The 22,315-nt window shown below is 40.0% G+C and overlaps 1 protein-coding gene across 8 annotated transcripts; it reads right to left on the reverse strand.

The window, feature by feature from the left end:
- Positions 1 to 243: 243 nt before the first annotated feature.
- ampd3a (adenosine monophosphate deaminase 3a) lies at positions 244 to 18,541 on the reverse strand. Of its 8 annotated transcripts, none has more exons than XM_077201773.1 (18): positions 18,450 to 18,541; positions 17,285 to 17,371; positions 17,167 to 17,207; positions 16,819 to 16,882; positions 11,856 to 12,078; positions 11,132 to 11,309; positions 10,825 to 10,990; positions 10,164 to 10,383; positions 9,941 to 10,070; positions 9,667 to 9,861; positions 9,450 to 9,581; positions 8,930 to 9,093; positions 8,713 to 8,839; positions 7,953 to 8,116; positions 5,359 to 5,479; positions 4,757 to 4,930; positions 1,010 to 1,120; positions 244 to 929 (listed from the first exon to the last, which is right to left on the reverse strand). In XM_077201773.1, exons 1-18 carry the CDS (start codon positions 18,487 to 18,489, stop codon positions 759 to 761), a joined length of 2,508 nt encoding a protein of 835 aa, XP_077057888.1. In that variant the 5' UTR covers positions 18,490 to 18,541; the 3' UTR covers positions 244 to 758. The 8 variants fall into 8 exon arrangements, with proteins under 8 accessions (XP_077057888.1, XP_077057891.1, XP_077057892.1 ...); XM_077201776.1 differs by having other exon boundaries at positions 17,285 to 17,331; positions 18,450 to 18,535; XM_077201777.1 differs by having other exon boundaries at positions 17,285 to 17,331; positions 18,318 to 18,462.
- Between the last annotated feature and the right edge of the window lie 3,774 nt (positions 18,542 to 22,315).

Raw genomic sequence — 22,315 nt, forward strand, 5'->3', positions numbered from 1 at the left:
TGACAGCAGCCTAATATTCCTATAATATTTTTCAGCGCATGGTTTCGATGTCAAAATTGTGGACAGTGAAAATGCTGAGTGGCTAGTAACTTTGAAAAAGCACTAGCCACAGTGCCTGCTGAGCAAAAAAGTTAATTTCAAGCCCTGGAGTCAAGGTACGACAAAAACACGTTTTGGAACAACGATTGATGTTTAGACTATTTAAATTGAGTTAGTTCTTAACAAAAAAAAAGCTACATAGTGTACCTTTAATTAAATTTTTTTATTACTGAAAGGACAGTGGAGAATTTATGGGAAATGCATTAGAGTTAGGCACGAGATGGGAAAGATGTGCAAGTGGTGCGAGAGTTTCTGTAGGATAATGTTTGGTTCAGCAGAGCAAGGGTGGAATGTTCCAGACAATTTTGATTGCCACAGAAGCATCTCAGTGTCTGCCTGACAACTAGGCTATTTCCAATTGCACATGTAAATGTATAGAGGATATAGTTCACAAATCTCCACAGGGGGGAGACACTGCCCATGTAATGTAATGTCAGGTATTCCAAACCCCCTTTGAAACGCCCATTCAAGGCATTGCATTGGCAGACAGCGGTGTTTACAAGAAGGCTGGGTATTTGAAATATGAGAAGCAGAGCAAGACTAGATAATAAACATTACAATTTGGATTCCTGTGCATCCATTCCTACAGTATATAAAAATAGCAACCATGCATGTACAGTATATGGGCACCGAGGGCTTAGCAGAGACGTACTGGACAGCTACTGTGACCCAACGACCTCTGACTTTACTGCGTCTACCAGGAAGCTGAGTTCATTACACATTGTCTCGTGTCTGTAGGCCATGCGGATCTGGGCTACATTTGTCCGCCGAATGTCATTCCCCTCTGGCCCATCCTTTAGGTAGTTGACCCCTAGGAAGTACTTTTTCTCCTGAGGAAAATGGCACTGGGTTTCAGTGTTGTGCTGAACAAATATTTATATAAATGTTATGAATTGAGGATGTGCACTACCTCATGGGAAAGGCCACTTTGCAGGACACTGTTCCTAGCGATCTCACACACGTCACATGTGCTCAACTTCCACAGTTGGGCTGCAATAGCATACTCCTCCATTAAAGCCTCCTGCAGTACACACAAAATAAAACAATTACAAATTACGGTATATACACAAATTACTGTATATTTTAAAAGTATGTAATTCAAGCACAATTTCTCAAAGACGCAGACTTGTGTAGGCTGGAACTTCTAAATAGCAATTAAAGGTACAATATGTAGGATTTTTGCAGTAAAATATCCAAAAACCACTAGGCCAATGTTATTTTGTTTAGTTGATTACTTACAATATCCCAAATGTTTCAAACTATTTGTAAATCGTGAGAAAATTGCAATTTTAATCAAGAAAACGGGACGTGTGAGCAGGGGTGAGAAGTCGCCAGTCAATGGTGTGATATCCGCGTTACCCTCTGTTTCCGCCAGGTTTGACCTCGCACTGCCATAGTAACCATGGCGACAGACGTTGACAACTGGGTTATGCCCGTTATGCCTGTTATGCCTAGCAGGCACGCTGTTGTTGTTTTGTTCAAACATTGTGGACCATGGCAAGCAGACTTTGAGACAAAAAGAGGACTAAAATGAAGATCAACATGTTTCGCGATGCCGAGAGCTCCACGTCCGCGACTAACTTTGACTTGACAGAGACGCGAGTGTTGCATGTACTTTATTAGACAGGTGAGCAAATGTCCATAAAACGAATCAATGTTATTTAGTTCAACATGATGAAATGTTAGAATATGATCTGTATGTTATTCTAATGTTGATCTAGCTTAACGTACTTAGTCTCATACAGCCAACACACAACCTAACTAACAACATTCAACACACTCAAATGCCTTTTAGTGTGATAGTGTAAATGTTAGAGCAAGAGAAACAGCAATTACCTCAGGTTTAATTCATCTAACAAACTGACCTGTGTGAGTATTAATTCAGCACTTGCGTTTAGTTCGGTAGAATGAAATGTCCTTATTCCTTTATATCCGCGGGACTCGGGTTGCGTGTGGCGCTGGTATACGTCTAGCAATCGTGCCCTGCTTCATACCACAGTCATGTTAAAAACATCATTGTATTCACTCATCTATAAAAGATCCATCAGCTTGACGACAAGATCCATAATTCAGCTTAATGTGGAATATACGTCATCAATATACGCCTTTGTTATTGTAAGAGGTTAGCGACCCCTGGTGGCGAAAAATCCTGCATATTGTACCTTTAATGCAAATAAAATGAAATAAAACGCATTAAGTGAATTTGATTATATAAATGAACGACAACGATCCAATCAATTCTCCATGTACAAAATCAAGTCCCGCACTCAAATTTTTCTTGTTTGAGAAGCGTTTCACTCTGATATACGTCACAAAAGACTAATGCAACTTCTGTTTCATGCTGACGTTAATTGTGAGGATTTTTTCAGTGGTCTTTCTGCAAGTTACATCGCTACGAAAGTATGTGGTGACAAGTGTGTTGTAAGTGAGTCTTTGAATGATTCACTCAAGCGTTTCATTCAAAAACACTGATTCAGTCAGGAACAAAAAAAACACGACTACTGTGTGTTGCACGCAGACGTGCTACATTTATATCTGTCGGGATTTGTTTGGAACTGTTTTCACTGTTTTCATTATTTTAACATTCTGCCCTCTAATTAAAGCTTAAAGTTTATTGTTAAGAGGAAAACATTTTAGTATTTCATCTATTACTAGTTACTAGGCTATATTATTAGCAAATAGGGAGTGATATTTATATGCATTTTATGTTAGTGGACTGCTATACTGTTAAAATACCTCATTTAATTTCATTTTAAGCTATCAGAATTTCATCTTTCTTTTTGGCCATAAAGGGCAGGGTAAATATCAGAAACTGAACCAAATTGCTATTTTTTCTCAGTTTTGTCACTGTGTGAGCTTCATATTGTCATTATATCATACCATAGGAGCCATAAAAGCCTGATGTATCAAATATAATTCTCTAAAGGTTCAATAAACTGTTCATTATGAATATTATTTCATATGTCAGGCTTAACCTGGTTTATAAAATCCATTATTGAATATATTTATTGAAAGTTTAGAGTATTATTTAAAGGAGCTGTATGTAAGAAATTTATTTAAATTAATCATAAAATGGCCCTGATATGTCACTAGACATTAAGAAATCATGTTAATTTCAAATACTTATATCACTGACAACAGTAGTCCGGCCAGGATATTGTCATTTAAAAAGTGAAGTTGCAGCCCTCAACTGATGTTGATGTTGTCATGTTGTGTTTTGGTCTGATGTGTCACCCTCCACCTATCTACCAATCACGAAGTCAGTAGTGTTGCGGCATCCGGGTTGCCAGCTCTGCTTGTTACCACAGCTGCAGCTACAAACGTGTCGGAATCGGATTAAAAAAAAAGTCTAACGTTGCGAATCAGATAAACTGATAAACTCATAAACTCGTTATGAATCCGAAATACTTCATTACAAAGTCCGAAATAAAACAAGGATCTGTATAGGAGATGCCTTTGAAAGATGGAGACGGCTGAAAACAGAGAAGAATTTCTGGACAGGTAAGATTCATCTATGTTTGGCTAACTTGTACTTGATGTAAATGGACATTTCAAATATTCATGACAGTCGAACAAAGTTATGCATGTTCGTGCAAAGTAACGTTACGTTAGCTCATATGGATGAATAGGGTAATCGAATTGGAAGCACTATAGGCGCAATTCCACGGTAAAATAACTTTTTCTAACGTCCATAACACCAATGAAAAGCACATTGTAGCCTATGATGTGAATAATGTATCTCACTTGGAACGTTTTGTAGCCTACTTGTTTATCATGCAAGTTCTACAGCCAAAAATAATAGAATGACATGTAATCTTTCACGTCACATATTTTAGCGTTATGGACGTGTACTGCAGAGTAAGTTAAAAAATACAGCTGGTCGCTTTCACTTATAGTGTCAGCTAAATGAATAGCTGTATCTTTGATATCGATTACACACAGTGACCGAGGCTTGTGCTTGTACTTACGTCAATGACAGATACCTACCGTTAGTATACTAACAGCTACTGTTCTAACAATGTACTGTCACATACGAGCGTACATCTTTACTATTATATTTGGCTTATCGCCATTAGTAAATTTTTGCGATATATAATTACTTTGCAAAACATCTCTCATTTGAAGCATAAACATAATTAACAGAAAAAAAACTTAGCCTACTGTGTAGGACTCGTCACATGCCATTGGAAGCTTCTGTAGCAGCCTACGTTCCTGCTGTATCCTGCAGCCTATCTGGCAACCTCGAGTCAGGGAGGAGGGGAAGGGGATACACCGCTCTACAGTAATTTGAAGGTGATTGCAGTACCAGTTTTGGCCACAATCCTACATACTGCTCCTTTAAAATTTTTGGTGGTTACTTCAGGTAAATGTAGGAAATTGGGGTCCAGCTACACTCTTAAAAAATGTTCCTAAACAGGGTTTTCACAGCGATGTCATAGCATAGAAGAACCATTTCTAGTTCCCCTAAGAACCTTCCAGTGAACCGTTCTTAAAATAACCACTTTTGTGAATCTAAAATTCTAAAGAACCCTTTCCACTATAAATAACCAATTGTGCAATGGAAATGTTCCATTGATATTTAAGGTTCTTCATGTAACCTGCAATGGCAATAAAGAACCTTTATATTAAAGAGTGTATAAGATGGTTGTGGTTTGACCTTGGTGTAGTGGAACTGCAAGGGGTCGTCAGTGGAGAGGGACACACACAGGCCTTTGTGTAGGAACTCTCGCAGTGGGTTCTTGGAGTATTCCAGGAACAGACTGTTGTTACTCAGAGGGGACATAGCAATGGGCACTTGGGCAAGATAATACAGGTACTGCAGCACAGGACTCTGGAAAAACACACACACACACACGTGTGTTACGTGAGAAGATCAAATGCTCTGATCAGGCTCTTAGATCCGCCAGCTTTCATTTCCATGATTTTGTAAAACATCAGAGGCTGCATTGATTCTGGGCTCATCACTAACACAAGTACATAGTCAAATCAAGTGGTAACACATGTCATATCTGCATTTGCTTTATTAATAGACTTGGGCCAAGGATCCGAACTCTTTCCCTCTTCTTTGCTGCCACCATAAACTAAAGTAGATAGTGGCTAGTTTGACTAATAAGCTCTTACAATTAATAGTCATCATTCATCTTGTCAGAATGGTATTGCATTAGACTTTGAACTAAATTTCAAAAGCGCACTGCATAATTTCCCTAATTTTAAAGAGCTGTTGAGCACTGTAGTTTGGACTAATCTTCTACTTCTAACCTTTTTCAGGTTTAACCCATGAGAGATGTTGTCCGCAGTGAGGAAAGCTGAAACCAGGTGTGTGATAGAACCAGCTTCTCCACAGTGTGGACGGAACTGAAAGGTACTAAGACCACGTTCCCTGTGAAAACACACACATATGCAAGTTGAAAAATCCATAAGTTGAAAAAATGAATGGAAGATTATAAGCCCCCACTTTTTGCAAATATAATGCCAAAATAAGAAATATAACAAATTTGAGAAATAAAGTAGCAATTACAAGAATAAATACAATACGCACGCTTCGGCCACTTTCTTAGGCACACCTGTTCAACTGCTCGTTAACGCAAATATCTAATCAGCAAATCACATGGCAGCAGCTCAATGCATTTAGGCATATACATATGCACTGGGTCCGAAATCCCGTTCTGTCTGAGTAGGTACTATATTTAAATTTGAATTTACTTTCCGGTCGCTAAAAAGTACATTCTATATAGTCTGAATAAGGGTGGTACGAATACAATTCGGTGGTACTACATCCACTTCTTTTGTTACCATCACGTGGACTACCAGCATCAGCTGCGTCGCTTTAGCCTGGCTCCGCCCTCCTACGTACTTCCGGTCAATTTTCATTTTCCTTCAGTACTAGGTCTGGGATTGTGCTGTAGTCTTTGGTTTTCTCCGATCAATTTTTTAACCAGGCCAATCAGTGAACAGAGGGGGTGGCTGAGAACGATGACGTTGATGTCGTGCGTCATTTTGAATTGTAGTTCAGTAATGGCAGTGGAGAAAGATGCGAGCGAAGCCATGCGGTCCGTTGTGGCAACGCTGCCGAATATCAAGAAGCTAAAGCCGGAGCAAGAACAATCTTTGCTCAGTTTTGTTGGTGGACATGATGTTGTGGCCCTCCTCCCCACGGGGTTCGGGAAAAGTTTGATTTTCCAACTCGCTCTGTTAGTCGTGAATGAGTTGGCTAAGGCGAGCGCTAGGCATCCGTCACGACCAGACGTTAGCGATTGGTTATGGCAGATCCAGAGTGACTCTGGGCAGATCCAATAGTTTTAGACTTCAATAGAGTACCCGCCTACAACGAAGTTAACGCTTGTCAATGGAGCGGTGCCAGACTCTATGTACAAATGAAATGTTCGCCTACTGATTTTTTAATACTATGTATTCGGGCATACTACTCTTTTTAAGCACTATATAGAGAAGTCGATTTTGGCCGCAGCACAGGTCAAGACGACCTGCTGATATTTAAACTGAACATAAGAATGGAGATGAAATGTGATTTAAGTGACATTGAATGTTGCATGGTTGTTGGCACCAGACGGGCTGGTCTGAGTATTTCAGAAACTGCTGATCGACTGGGTGTGTATTTTTTTTAAGAGACAAAATGCGCTATGACTATAGCATACAACATAACAACTGCTGTAAGGTATTCAGAAGGCACTTTTCAGTCCGACTGATTTTGCTGATTTTTATGGCCTAAAATTATCAAATTTGCTGCCGTTTTTCAAAAAAAAATTGAGCCGGTTTTTATTACAGTTAAAACCCACCAATAATCATGATGTACTTAAGTAATTAGTGTTAGTGACAGTAAGATTTCAGCTAATATTTTTGTGCATAACTACTGAATTTGTGGTTCTGGTCACCCATGCACAGGTCACTGAATTAGCATTGTTAGTAATTAGTCAGTGACACTATATATACATTATATACTGTATATCTTTACCATATAAAAATGATATCATTGTCTATTGTCCCTCTCCATCACTGAAATAGGCCTGCCTCATATCGGAACTTTTCATTCCTTTCAAACACTTGCATGTAAATCTGACGGTGTTGAAAACCCGGTGCTCCGTATGATATGTGCATCCCTGCTCACTTTATAATGGAATTCACTGCAATACAAGGGCAGGACACTTCAACACCTATCTACCCCCTACCTACCTACAGTTATTTCAAGATCTATCTACTTCCTTTGATTTAATTTGTCAGGTTGATGTAGTTAGATAAAATTAATCTTTCTTTCAACATGAAGCCAGTTATTTTGGTTGTGACCACATAAAGAATATTATTTAGGCTATATGAAAAAAAAATGTTTTCTGCAGCATTTACTGTTTCCAGCAATTGTATTTCCTGTGTACATACATTTATACCTCTTCAATGCATTCAGAGGCCCTGGGTTACTGACCCCATTGATCCGGTCCGTAATCCATCCTTTATAAAGTGGAAAGATGATGTCAGTTTGTTCTACTGACAGTATTCCACAGGCTTTAACAGTATCTCAGTTGTAACCCAATATGTGTGTATTACTGATACAGTGGTATTTATAGTTGTCCTGGTACATGGTGAAACTCACACATGCCATTGGAAACCGTTTGTTCTCGAATGTATTACAGTACTTATTCAAGGTTTATCAAAGCCTGAGGATATAATAGGAGATCTTGCGAATATTAATGTAATGTCTGTTTATTCCCTCAACCTCCCCCCCCCCCCCACCACACCCCCCACCCCCACCACACACACACATTTGGAATGAGATATGTAGCCTCTCCCTTCAGCAAATGGAATTTTCCAGTTGGTGTGCAGAACAGATATAATGGAGCACATACTTCCTGAGGTTGTTGAGGACCATGATGTTGGCATACATGTGGAAGAGGTAGTAGCTGTAGGGCGGGTTGTCATCTGTTGTCCATTGCTCAGGCTTGGGGCTCTTATAAGAGAACATGTGATCGCTATGCTTGGATTCATCATCCACACTGTCAAAGCCAGTCACCTGAGAAAGAAGGGACGTCCAATGAGTGATGTGTGATAAAGTCTTGCAAAATTATTTATTTGAAGTGCACTCTAAGTTCTTACATTGCATTACATGATATAATCAAACTTCTTTTTATATAAAATACACAACATGGATAGAAGTGTGTGGACACCAGCTTGCACTCCTCTAAGAAGGTCTCCACTAGATGTTGGAAAATGGATGCAGGGATTTGCTCCCATTCAGACACAAGAGCATTAGTGAGGTCAGGCATTGGTCAGAGGTCATACGTTAGTTGATGGGGCCTGACTCGTGGTTGTCATTTTAATTAATCCTTGAAAATATGTTGAGTGGGGTTCATATCTGGGTCACATTTTTCATGCTGGAGCAGAAAATATCCTATAAAATAGCACACAATTCTCTAAAACGTTATTGCATGCTATGAAAAATAAGATTTGCATTCACTGGAACTACAGTTTTATTCAAACCAGTTAATTAGAAGGGAGTGTCCACATATGTGTGACCATGTGATATTTAAAACAGGTACATGAATTTTACATGAAGTACACTGGTTAAAAAATATATATATATATATCTAATATGAACCTTGAACTTACATATTTTAGAAATACGTGGAGCTCTTTGTGCTTCTGAGGATTCACTGTAGCCTCAAATAGAGGAAGGAAAATGTTCTCAAGCATCTTGGCAAAGTTAGTAATCAACTTACGTGACTTGAAAATGTCACTGGAAGAAATAAACATAACATAATTGTAAAACAAGAAATAAAATGTTTGGAAAATATTGAAAATATTAAGAATGAATGTAGCTACTTACTATATTCTGGGCACCTGAATGATCCAGCGCATGTTTGGAGAGTACACTTTGTGCTGAATAAACCAATGGGAGAGACTTTCCCACTCCTCTGGGGAACGACCATAGATGGACAGTCGTGGTTCGGCATGCTGATACTTGCTCTCCTCCAGATCATGTGCTACTTCCTAAAAGAGACAAAAAGACAAATTCGTTCTAAATTAGTACAACACTTACTGCATGACGTAATGATGTGCATTTTACACATTAATATTTCTGCATTTAGCAAATGCTTTTATCCAAAGGGACTTACAAGAGAAGAACAAATCAATTTGTCAAGGAGCCACTAATATACAATACCAGGTTTATTTGACTAGATTAGGAAGCAAGTTAGAGAAGAGAAGATTTTTTTCTTAATTTCTTCAATAGGCCCATCCACTATACTGCACAGATACTTGGTGCTTGTGTATAGTTTGACAGATTTTAAAATGTCCCTACCAAACAAATCTAAAACCTTAGTCTTGTTATGACTAAATGACTATACCTTGATTAAGCGGGCAAAATACTCTCCTTCGATGTAATTATCAGTCTTCAAGTAGATTTCCCTTAGCTCACTTGCTCCTACTGGATTGTACTTGGAGTTGAATTTGTCAAAGCGATGAAAGGTTTGTCTGCCCTGTGAATACACTAAACATGATGCATACTGTACAAGCAACTAGCATATCCTTGGGCTGTAAACATATAGATAAGACGTTACTTACGGCATGGACATCTAAGGAGTCTACAGTAAGATCATAAGGATCCATGTTCAGGTTGTTAAACACCTGTTTGAGAGTTAGTCTAAGCCCTGGCTTCTCCAGGACAACTCTTTCTGCATCAGTTTTATTGGTGGTTTGGATGAAATCAAGCAGGTGTTTCTGGCTCATACATGCTGCTGCATGAATATGCGTGTCTACCTGTAAGAGAGCGTGTATGTACATTTAGACCGCAGTGGATATCAACTTTACATAAACTAATGAGTGTTTAAAATGATACCTTTCTGACATTGTAGAAATCTCTATGAGGAACACCCTTGAGTTCTTTTAGTTCCGCCATTTCGTTGAGCATTTCATGTAGGTAAAACTTTGACCCAAGGAAGTTTAGTCGTCTATGGCAGTAGGTCTTACTGTTTAAAGAAGAAATATGTTCAGCTTTACATCTTGGATATGCAAATACAGAGACTTGATGACCACTGTGGTAATATTGGTTGGAGACTTACGTAGGCCCATCAGTGATCATGGCGAGCACATGACTCATGTCAATGGCAAATGTTTCCAGGTCTGGATAAGGCAAACAGCGTGGTTTGTTCATTCTCAGAGCGTCATTGTTTTCATATACATAAATAATGCCATCTTTCATCTTCATCTGATAATTGAGGTTCTCTGGAATATTCTCCATGCTGTAAGGGTCCTCTCCCTCACCAGGGCAGGGACAGATATCTGTGGAGAGCAGAAGGTTTCACCAAAAAAAAAGAAGAAAAAAAAGAAAGGCTAGGCAGACTTATCTGGTGAAGCTGGTTGACTAGGAAAGTCTTGCTGGTTAAGTTAGAAAGAAGACATCAGTAGACCAATACAGTATCCCTTGCTGGTGATCAGCATTACAAGATGTTGTTTTCCCCTTCAGAATCGTTCCCATTCTAGTGCTTATTTTTCTTAGTTGTTTTTACTTGAGCTACATATAACTCATGTCAACTCTTATGTCTTCTAAAATTAGTTCAACGTTGATGTCTTGGGAAGGGACATAAAGAGGAACATCAAGCAAACATTTGCAAACAGAAGTTCCACTGAAATGTTTACAGAGCCATAAATAAACCTAGAATGAGAACATGGTCTACATTCAAGTGACATCTGGTTATGAACCCTGAGCAAATGCAGATGTACCTGGAAGAGTTTCATCTTCTTCTGTCCACCTTTCATTTGCTGCAATACGTAGGAACTGTGTAGTGGTCCGTGGGAACCGGTGATATGCCAGTTTTGAGTATTTCTCTCGAATAAAGAGAGCTTTTAGCAGACTTTTAGCTGCTTGCTCATAATCCTCAACTGTAATCTGAAAGTGCATAGTGATTGTGAAACAAAACTTGATTGTTAAAACATGATCAGCTGTTAAAAGAGCCTTTATTTGAACCTTCAACAAATTATGACAGAATGTAGAGAAAGGTGGTTGATTGTCCATTCTAATAATACACACCCCAGCACAGTAGTCTCCGCTAATGATGACTCTTTGATACTCCGGCAAATTTTGTGAGATTGAGGAGCAGGTAGAGGAAGGGGAAATGAGGGGGGTCACCGCACCCCGGACACTCTCCGTACTTAATGGGATTTGCAGTGACATAGATTGAGATCGAATAATCTTAAAACTCTTCTTCCTACAGAGGATTAAAGCGAATGGAGGCTAAAAATTAAATTATTAATTCACTAAGCACATGAATCATTAATTGTCCTGCTGGAAAATCCAATGAAATCCAGCTTCTGATGGTAGCTGGTTTGACATGTTTTCAAGATGGTCCAAGGCGGCCATTAAGGTCATTAACTGGGACAAGGGGTTTCCAATCCTGGAGGGCTACTGTTCTGCACAGTTTAGCTCTAACCCTAATTAAACAGCTAATAAAAGGTATTCAGGATCACAAGAAATGTCCACGCAGGTATTCTGTGGCAGGATGAAGCAACATTCTGCAGGAAATTAGCCCTTCGAGAGCAGGATTGGACACCCTGGGTCTACATGGTTGACTTGTTGGTGGATTTGGTTTCAACCAGACCAAATTTGGTTACGCTGGTACCAAATTTGGCCAGCAGCAAACCAGCTACCATGTTCAAAAGACCAGCTTGTCCTCCATTGACTGGTTTGGCCTGGTGTTTCAAACCAGATGAAACAACTGGTAGCAGTCTACAGTGAAAAACAAAATGATGCTGACCGTTTGGCACTTTCTTCTGACTGTTGCTCAGCCAGTTCTCTGAGTAGCTCCCTTTGTCTGGCTTCCTGCAGGCCAATGGGACAGTCCTCAGGGACAGTGTACATGGACAGGACATCTTTAGTGTCCTCTTCCTTTATTGCCGAGGCATACACCTTCTCTGCCAGTAGACGAACTTCCTCATCCACATCACTCAGAGCAATCTTCGGAAACTGCCGTGGCATATCTGTAAAGAAGCATGTTTAAACGCACCTCATTAACATTAAGCTGCTGCTTTCTTGAAGTCATCTCTCAAGGCCTATGTCCGGCAATCCCATAAGCATGTCCAATTTTTTAGTCATGTTGAAATCAAACAAGTGTTTAGTCTTCAAAAGTGCTGTACTAGTCCATCAGTTGCTGTCATTGCTAAAACAACAGGGTTACTTTGATTGATATTTCATGGCTCATGTCAACACGCTTGCTGTAAATAGTCCTGAGATGCAATGTGCATTCCCGGGCCGTTGATTCAGGCCAGCAAAGTCAGTCACTAGGCCAGTGCACAGCTGCAGATACACTGCCCAATAAAACAGTTATGCTTGTGTAAGGCCAGATCAAGTGTCTGAGCCCTGGCTTTGACTTCTCCCTGAACAGTTAAGAACATTGTCCCCAGTGGTCACATCAAATGCTATCCAGGGCAAAAAACAGATCCCTTTGTCAAGGTTTCCATTCTTCATGGTCTTTCCAAGAAACTCCCATACCAAGTAGAATATGTGCCTGTCATACTGACTGTTGTACCAGCTGTGTAACAATAGGTGCCACAGACATCGGAGAACAAGCCAGAGGATATCTGGCAAGAAACTGGAGCATATTCTACCCTAGCTCTATTGATGAGAAATGAATCTACCATCAATTAGATCACAAGATTCAATATCTCCTCCATTACACAAGCCTGGTTTCCATTACAGATTTGCGCAAAACTTTTGCAATATATTTTCTAAATGTCGATAAAAAACTATGGTGAAATGACAGCATTTCCATTAACCGATGTTATGCGACTAAAACATAATTTTTTCCTCTCACTATTCCAAAAATCATGGCGACTGATGTTGGTAGGTTTACGTATATTGCAGCCACCGCACTAGCCATTATTTTTAATCGAAGGAGACATACATGTGTTATCCAAGCATTAATGGCAAGGAAAGGCCATTAAAAGGATGTTTCTCCCTCATCTGCTTCAAGGTCTTGATACTGTAAATTGTGGCATTTCTTTGTTGTTTAGAATCCAGTATTCAGTATTCTTTTGTCTTTTATGAGATTAATAAAGACCTGTCTCGTCTTCTGTCCAAACATACCGCGCCATCTTTAAAGAATGATCATGTAACATTTACGTACAGCAGGTGACCTGTAAATACGAAAAAACTTTCCATTGCTGTTTTGCGAAATATTCCTTTTTCAAATTGCCTGAAAAATCACCTTAATGCAAGCGTATATTTTTTTTTGCGATATATGGGAGTTTTTGCGAAATACACATTTCCATTGGGAATATTTTCAATTCGTAATTTCAATTTACACAATTTGAAGGGCAGTGAAATCATCATTTCAATCAGATTCAATCGAATCAGAACTAGTGAAATCAAACTCTGTAAAAAAATAAATAATGCAGACTCAAGGCCATGATCTAAGATGCTCTCAATTTGGTTTTTAGACTACTGCATCTGTTTTCACCACAAGCTTTGCTGAGGATCACTGGTTTTAAATGCTGTGAGGATGACAAGGAAGTTCTTCTACCCTGCCACTGTACCTATACGACTTGCCAGAAAATAGCTACTGGTTCTGGTACACTCTACTTCTGTCTGTGGAAACCTGACATGCACAGCTGTGCGACTGCTGCCATTCTTACCTTCAACCCCCGTCAGCGCCATCTCGGCTTCGGCTGTTCTTAGCGGGTGCACTTCAAATGGGTTACTTGGTATATGTTTGAGTGTGTGTGGTGTGGGCCATGTCCAGTCGCACTCTGACAAACTGCTGTCGTCTAACTGCCGTTTTGTTTTCTTGAGTATCTCTCTCCCTCTCTCTATTTTAAGAGGTAGAAAGCCTCACGTCCACAGAGCTACTAATCCTTTGAATATGTCACCACCGCCTGTCAACAAAAAGCGACCCTGGATCGAACCAAGAACCGCTTACAAACCGGACCTTGCTCAATCCTCCCAACCCATCTCATGCATACATACAAACCTGGCTTTCCCAACTCATTTTAGGGTGGTAGTGAGGGATTTACTCGCTCACTACCCCTAAAATCCAGCCCCACAAAACCCAGAGCTGATCTACAAAAACCAACTGTCCACGTGAACGGAATCTGTGGCCAAAAGAGCATCTGCTTTGACAGCTTCAGCCGTCCCTCACCCCCCGAGAACAGCGTTTAATCCCAGCTCTGACCTTGATTTATGCAAGTATCATTTCAGCCCCAGATAAACAGTCCTGCTGGCCATTAGCGGGGGTCTACATGAGGCGTCATGACACTGAAAGTCCAGAGGTAATCACCCCTGAAACTGATACCTCTTAGTTACTTCAGAGCTTAAACTGGGTGTTGACAGAAGGGGTGCTGTTCATGCTGTCCCAGAGTAGGGAGCATGCCCAGCATCTATTTGTATCACATCCACTTGAAACCATAGAATAAACAAACCATCTCGCCCTTTGCCTTTACAGACAGAGTGATCGTTTGAAGTGCACAGCAAGATCCACTTGTGCATACTCATTTACCCTGGTATGGAAAGCAGACTGTAAACAAATCATTGTGAGGGGACAAAGTGGAAAGAGGTTTACCTGATCCAACTGTTGTCCTTTATTGTTCCTGTAACCTCTGCTTTTATCTCATACCTTATCCAGCTGGAGCTCCAACAGCAAAACCTACCCAACTCTCTCTGTCAGACCAAGTGCGTCTGTCAGCCTGACCTAAAAACTGGAGACAAGTCACATGATGGCAACACAATCCTGGTGATGTGTTGGGTATTATTACAGGGTGCTTGGACATGGGAGGGGGAGGAATCGGAAGTGGATTTGTCAGGATGGAATTAAGATACAGTTTGAATATCTCCCCTCTCATTCTCTCTCCCACATATCAATCAGAGGGAGTTCTGGATCATATGACTAAAGGATTTAAGGGTCTGTGTGGTGCAAAGCTTTATCAGACATTAATGTAGTACAGACAAGTTCTAATGGCTTCAGCTCAGAATTGGCGAGTGTATGAGCAAAACCGAAGCCACAATATGTTATATAAGCTGTGCATGTCTCTTTGAATGCCTTGCTGTGTAAATAATGAATGACTACCACTCTGTTTTCTTGCACCTAAGGGTCTATTTAATGGCTCAGACTGTGCTTTGACATCAAGAGGCCCTGTGTACAATGTAACTACACACAATTTATCAGGTTGTATAGTTGTCTTTGCATATAAAGCTGAGATAGAACACATTGAATAAAAAGACATCATTTACTTTAATCCATAACCATAAATAATAGCACTTTCTATTAGCAAGACATCCTTATTTTCTCTGCTTTTCCAAAGGTACATTTCTTCTCCATCTTATGTGCTCAGCGCTCAGGTTTCACTCTTGCTCTAGCCGTTATCCGCACGATCTATGCTAGGGGTAAAAAGGATCGTATTTGATCCGTGATCCGTACAGACAAGGACACCACAGTTCTGCACACGTGTTTTGCTGATTACGATACTCGAGGACTGTTATATGTGCGCACAACAAAGCCACACACACCTGAAGGGTGCACACACAGAGAGGCACATTTCTGATACATCTTTTGCATCTCTGTGAGCTTGAACGGACACACAAACATGTGTCAAAATACTAGTCTTGACAAATATTCTCGTACACAGTTGGTTAAGTGTTAAGTGATAGTAAAGAGTTGAGAAAGATATCGGATGTTTATCATTATATTGGATCCATGTATTCGGTCTTAAAGTGATAGCACCCTGCTGCTAAGTAATTGATGTTAATCAAACAAAAAAACACAGCTTTAACAAAGATTAATCTATATTTTATACAGTGAAAACTATAATGTTATTTTACATTTAAGGCCTAATTATTACATGTCTGTACCTAAATTCACTACAGTTAGACCTTACTTTGTTTGTTATATTGTAACAAACAAAGTTACAATATTACCAATATTGTAAAAGTTACCCCCCCCCCCCCCCAATAAGTACATAGTATATTCATGAGAAACAGGATTGTAAAATAAAGTGATACCGTAATTGTATATAAAATGCTGATGTGTTATTGCTTGATGAAGCTTGTAAGACTACTGTGAAAATATCGTGAGATTCAAGATTGGAGGACAGACTGTGGCAGTGATGCGGACAGGAATGGCAGGACCCATGTTTGTAACCCTCTTTATATTAAAAATGTCAGTTTTTTTTCTTAAACTAGCTAAACAAACTATTCTCGCTCATTGTAATTTCACGGTAGCATACCTACATGTTTTTTTCTATTGCAGCACTTCTCCTGTTACTGGCTCCTTATGAGGAATTATGCAGTAGCATTCCTTTGGAAGGCATTTGCTAAATTAACAAAATAATGTAAATGTTTCTGCAATGCCACCCTCATTTTAGGGCCCAGGATAACATTCCTAGTTGCCTCCATCTGGTAGGAATCAGAAACAATTCCTGAAGAAAACAGTCCAATAATGAAATAAAAAGAGCTACAATAAAAAAAAAATAGTATTACTGATAATGATATTAGACAGTCTCTTGCTGCAGGATAGGAAGAGAGAGACAGAGAGAGAGAGAGAGAGAGAGAGAGAGAGAGAGAGGGGAGAGAGAGAGAGAGAGAGAGAGAGAGAGAGAGAGAGAGAGAGAGAGAGAGAGAGAGAGAGAGAGAGAGAGAGAGAGAGAGAGAGAGAGAGAGAGAGAGAGAGAGAGAGAGAGAGAGAGAGAGAGAGAGAGAGAGAGAGAGAGAGAGAGATTATAATGGCTCACCCTTTCCTATACATGGGCTGGAAAGCTGCTTCACTATGGGTGTCTGGAGTCTTCGCATCATTTCCTGTGTGCTCAGTGAAAGGACAAAACAGCATGTGCAGGAGAAGGATGAATAGGTGGCTATTTTTCAGCATTATTGCAACAGATTTGATGCCATGTTGAATAAGCGCATCTATTTGTAAACATTGATTGGAATTTCCCGTAAAGGGTATCAATAAACATACAAAACACTTCTGAAGATTAAATGTATGGTAACAATTTGCATAATAGTGTGGTTTGTACTGCATCATGAGAAATCGGCATTTACTTATAATGTAATAATGTTAGTAATCTTATTGAAGCACTTACCTTGCCTCGGATCTTACAGAACTCAGTGTCTTTTCTGCAAGCTGCACCGCAAATACAAACCCATAATGTTCTCACAGGAAAGAAATTAAAGGAAAAGAAGAAGAAGAAAAAAACTCACTCAGTTCTGCCCCCCGGTGATGTATGAGATATGGCAGTTGAAATGCACTAAGCAAAGAGAGGAAACAGTAATTTAGCCACCTCACATCTGGAGTCAAAACACAGGGCTATAAAATTAAACAATTCTTTCACTGATGTTTAACATTATGCAACTAGACCGTGATAGACAGTGATAGTGTAAAGTAGTATATTTTATTTCTGTTGTAGGCTAATTCATTATTGCCCCCTTGTGGAGATATGTACATATGTCCTTCAACTACAAGTATTTGGACAATTACTATTACTTACTAAAAAATGTATGAATGTCATTGATTACCAAACCAAGGTCAATTACATATATTTAAGTCCTAATAAAAAAAAGTGCTTTACTATTAACCAGTCACTTAAACGCTTATTTGTCCAGTGTCCACACTTATTAATGCTTTTGGTTTATCAGTAACATTTAAGTAAAAAAAAATGAATACAGTGCACTTTAAATTTCGTGGAAAGATGTATTATTTTTCAAGTAGTATCTGATCTGTTGACCGTAGTTCTTTATGACTTCAAATGTTGCTTTGGAATTATATTCATTGTAAAAAGATCTTTACAGATAGGCTAAGTTTGATTTTCATTTTTATGGGTAGAAAAATAACAATACAAATTAAATATCCCAATAAAATGTTTTATTAAATTTGCTTTAGCTTTAGCACAGTGACAATATAAAAGCCATTTTTTAAAAATAATTTATAGGCTATGTATACTTAGCCTATGATGCCATTTTCTGCCATTGCACTGTATAGGTGGGTCTTTATAAATGCAAAAATATAGTTACTTTTATAATTAAGGAAGGGAATTATATCCCCTGCAAAGGGATTATTATTTTGGGGGGTGCTTGGCATTAAACAGAAAAGCACACCGATCTATGGACATCGCATGGTCTCTCTCTATCTCTCTCTTTCGCTCTCTATCTCTCTCAAACACACACACATTAACAGACATTTAAGCGGAAGCGACATTACTAATAAAATAATTTCGGGAAAGTCGCACATACGCACAGTAATTGACATTCACACGCTCTCTGATGCTCTATGCACAGCAACAGCTCAACCCTCCGTTATTTCTAAAACGACGCAATTAGTAACGGAGGCGTATGCTGTTATAGAAAGATGCGTTATTTCGCATTTTACCTGGCGTTGCTTCAGCGTCACAGTCTCTTCTCCTGCACATTTGCCCTCTGCGCACTCATTCGATGATGGGCGGGGAAAGGTAGAATGATAGAAGTGATCATGCACCAATTACAACAAAGAATCTCGAGTTTCACAAAACAACACTGGACACAGTTAAAGGGGAAGCTAACAGGACAGTAGCAACAAAACAATTTGTATACTTATCCTTAGAAGTCGTTATATGCAAACAGTCCGGGTCAAAAGGTAAGCATAAGGCGTATAGCCTACTGTACGTGCGTGTAGCCTATATAGGATATATGACCAAGTAAACACTGTAATAAATAAATCATGTAATTTTTTTTGCAAATTATAATACTTGAATGCAGAAATACACCGAACAAACTGTCATATTATTATAACAGCACGTTAGAAAAAAATACATAGGCTACATGGAATAATTATTTTCCTGCGTGTGCCTATAAGCTGATGTCAGGTTAAATGCGAATGTCCTGTCTGTATGTTTCTTTGTTTTAATTCATACCACAATAGTAGCCTATATAAGTGTCATTATAGAAATCTTAAAATATGTCATTCAAATCCTGTATTTCTTCAAAAGGCAAATACAATTGTATCTTCATTTTAAATGGACAGCAATATATTTAATAATTTTTTGGCAATTTGTAAAATGTTTTAAAAGTTAAATAAACATTTAATGACCTACACGCCTTTCACATATTTCTACACTAATTATATAAAACTATACTGTCAGTTCAACATAGTTATACAAATGAACATGATAATTTCCATTCAAAGGGATGGAAACTGAAAGGAAAAACACAGTGGTGGGCCGTCAGGTCAAGCGAGGCCTTCTCTGCTTTCAGAAGCACTTTCAGAATCACTGACTTGCACTTTAATATATATTTTTTTCCCATGAATGAGTATTACATTATTCCCAATAGTCCATTCTCTTAATTTCATAGCTTTTCTCTTGGTTGCGCTGCTTTCAGTAGTGTCAATTTATTTTAGCGCTTTTTTCCAATTATTTTTCAGCCATCATGTGTTGCCATGGCCAAAGAAATCTGCCTTTAGGCCTTCAAAATCGATAGTGCAGGCGCCTGTAGCTTAAAATGAATGACAATGAAACTGTTCCTTTATAGTCAATCAGATAATCAGTCAGATTTAATCAGCCAATCAGATTTCGATTTGACTGCACCGGGGCCATCTAGCAGGCGTACAATAACGTCGGCATTTTCACGTCCTTTGATTGGATGGTCAGAGCGCGTACTAGTACTGGTAGCTAGCTAACCATATCTGTACTGTAGCGAACTGCATAAACTAAAACATATTCCTGTAGATTTAATAGTTGTTCAAAACCACTTCGACCCCCAGCAGGTTCAAACCTACCTTATTCAGCCTTATCCAGCTTAGCGCAGAGTCACGGCACACTATTCGATCTGTCTGGGTAATAACAGAACTGACTGACTGTAATGTATGCCATGACCTATTTTGAAGGCAAAAGTCCCGCTGATCTCATTGTTTTCCTTCAAAAATCTGTGTGAGAGCATGGGACAGCTGTACTTATCGTCATGTTTTGCAGTGACTGTCCCTGTTTACTGCTTCTGTCGAGCGGGCACTCTCAGCCTTAAAGCGAATTCAAACTTATGCCAGAAATACGACGGGACAGACTCGACTTTCAGCATTAGCCTCGATGGCGATATAAAAGGTTGTTGGGACTGAAACGCACATATAACCTGTACAACAGAGTAATTTAAGTCTTTTTGAAGAAAGTAATTAGGATTTTGTGTAAACAAAATAATCAGTAGTTTTGGTGAGTATAATGCTTTTTTTGCCCCTGTTTTTCTTGTGGTAAATATGATTTTCTTCTTAATTTTTCTTGGAAATTTATGATCGAAACTTTATGTTTTTTCAAACATTCATACTATTGTAGCGTCTGACAAGGGACTATTGTAACCCTTGAAGGACAAGACAAGGGAGGCTCCGTTTCTGAACTTATAATCGGAACGCAAGAACCACTGTAAGCCTACACTAATGCACAAGCCAAAACTCACTCGCTCATTTCTCTCTACCCAGCCTTTTCTGAACTCAACTTAACTGCATTAACCCAATAACTCCCAGTGCAAAATAAAAACAGCAATTTCAAAACAGTTATAGAGAGTCTGTGCGCTGCTACACTATTAAAAGTTATTAATTCAGGTAGGACACCACTGAAGGCCTAGGTGTGAAATGCACGGCCCGCCACTGGAAAAACATGATGTCAGGGTGGGGGTTGAGGGATAAGGTGAGGACTCAAAGATGCAGAGATATAGGCTTTTTATTTAATAAAATCAATAAAACAAAAACTACCCCGTGGGGGAAAACAGAACCAGTCAACTTGACTTGGCAGGACAAGACTTGGAAGCAGGACACAACATGGCTTCAGGGATCAGGACACAAGGAATGTAAGACAACGAACTGGCACAGGACTGAAAACACAAGGAGAATAAGGGTACGTTTACATAACAATGAAATGCTTAAAACAGAGAAGTTTTTCCTTTGTGTTTTCCAGGTACAGAAACACCACTGTCAAAGCGATCCCCATTCACGGATCCACAAAAATGACTAAAAACCCTGTATTCTGCTGCCAAGCCATTAGATGGCGATGAAACTCTATAAACTGAACACGTAATACGCATGTGCATGACGTCATCGTCTTCAGGGATTCGCGTTTTTGTTATGTACACGGAGAGCGTTTTCAACACTTTGTGTTTTCAGGCACCCGAAACGTTGTTGTCATATAAATATAAATTAATAGCCAAAACGCATAAAAAGTTTTATAGTTGAAAACTGTGTCGTGTAAAATACCCCTAAATAGAGAGCAAACAAGGCAGGTTAACAGGGAGGACAGGTGGAGCAAAAAACAACAACAATAATCAGGTAACAAGATGGGCAGGGTTAAGCCAATAGACAGGAGAGCACATTACTCAAGCTAACATACATGACAAGACAAGATGGCCACCACCATGCCGGCCTCCATCAAGATGGCTGCTACGCCTGTGTCAGCTCCAGTCCCAAGTTCAGTCCAGAGGTGACTCCCATCCCCATCCAGTGTCCAGAGACGACTCCAGGCCTCGTCCAGTATCCAGTGGTGACTCCAGTCCTCGTCCAGTGTCCAGAGACAACTACAGTGGCCAGAGGTGACTCCAGTCCTCGTCCAGAGACAACTCCAGTCCTCGTCCAGTCTCCAGAGATGACTCCAGTCCCAGTTCAGTGTACAGAGACGACTCCAGTCTCCAGAGATGACTCCAGTCCTCGTTCAGTGTCCAGAGACAACTCCAGTCCCCGTCCAGTGTCCAGAGGTGACTCCAGTCCTCGTCCAGTGTACAGAGACGACTCCAGTCCCCGTTCAGTGTACAGAGACGACTCCAGTGTCCAGAGGTGACTCCAGTCCTCATCCAGAGGCAACCCCAGTCCTCGTGAAGTGTCCAGAGATGACTCCAGTCCCCATCCAGTGTCCAGAGACGATTCCAGTGTCCAGAGGTGACTCCAGTCCTCGTCCAGTGTACAGAGACGACTCCAGTGTCCAGAGGTGACTCCAGTCCTCATCCAGAGGCAACCCCAGTCCTCGTTAAGTGTCCAGAGATGACTCCAGTCCCCATCCAGTGTCAAGAGACGATTCCAGTGGCCAGAGGTAACTCCAGTCCTTGTCCAGAGACAACTCCAGTCCTCGTCCAGTGTCCAGAGACGACTCCAGTCCCCGTTCAGTGTCCAGAGACGACTCCAGTCCCCGTTCAGTGTCCAGAGACGACTCCAGTCCCCGTTCAGTGTCCAGAGACGACTCCAGTCCCCATCTAGTGTCCAGGGACGATTCCAGTGTCCAGAGACAACTC

Source organism: Siphateles boraxobius, unplaced genomic scaffold (genome assembly GCF_051911475.1).
Source record: "Siphateles boraxobius isolate OS27281-9 unplaced genomic scaffold, OSU_SipBor_1 48, whole genome shotgun sequence".
Taxonomy (NCBI): domain Eukaryota; kingdom Metazoa; phylum Chordata; class Actinopteri; order Cypriniformes; family Leuciscidae; genus Siphateles; species Siphateles boraxobius.

What these genes read in the sequence shown, in the direction of transcription:
- ampd3a (XM_077201773.1), bottom strand. Translation starts at nt 18,489, where the DNA reads ATGTGCAGGAGAAGAGACTGTGACGCTGAAGCAACGCCAG. An exon ending in TCAGAAGAAAGTGCCAAACG is followed by an intron (nt 11,310 to 11,855) that starts GTCAGCATCATT and finishes AATCCTCTGTAG; the next exon opens with GAAGAAGAGTTTTAAGATTA. An exon ending in GCGGAGACTACTGTGCTGGG is followed by an intron (nt 10,991 to 11,131) that starts GTGTGTATTATT and finishes ATGCACTTTCAG; the next exon opens with ATTACAGTTGAGGATTATGA.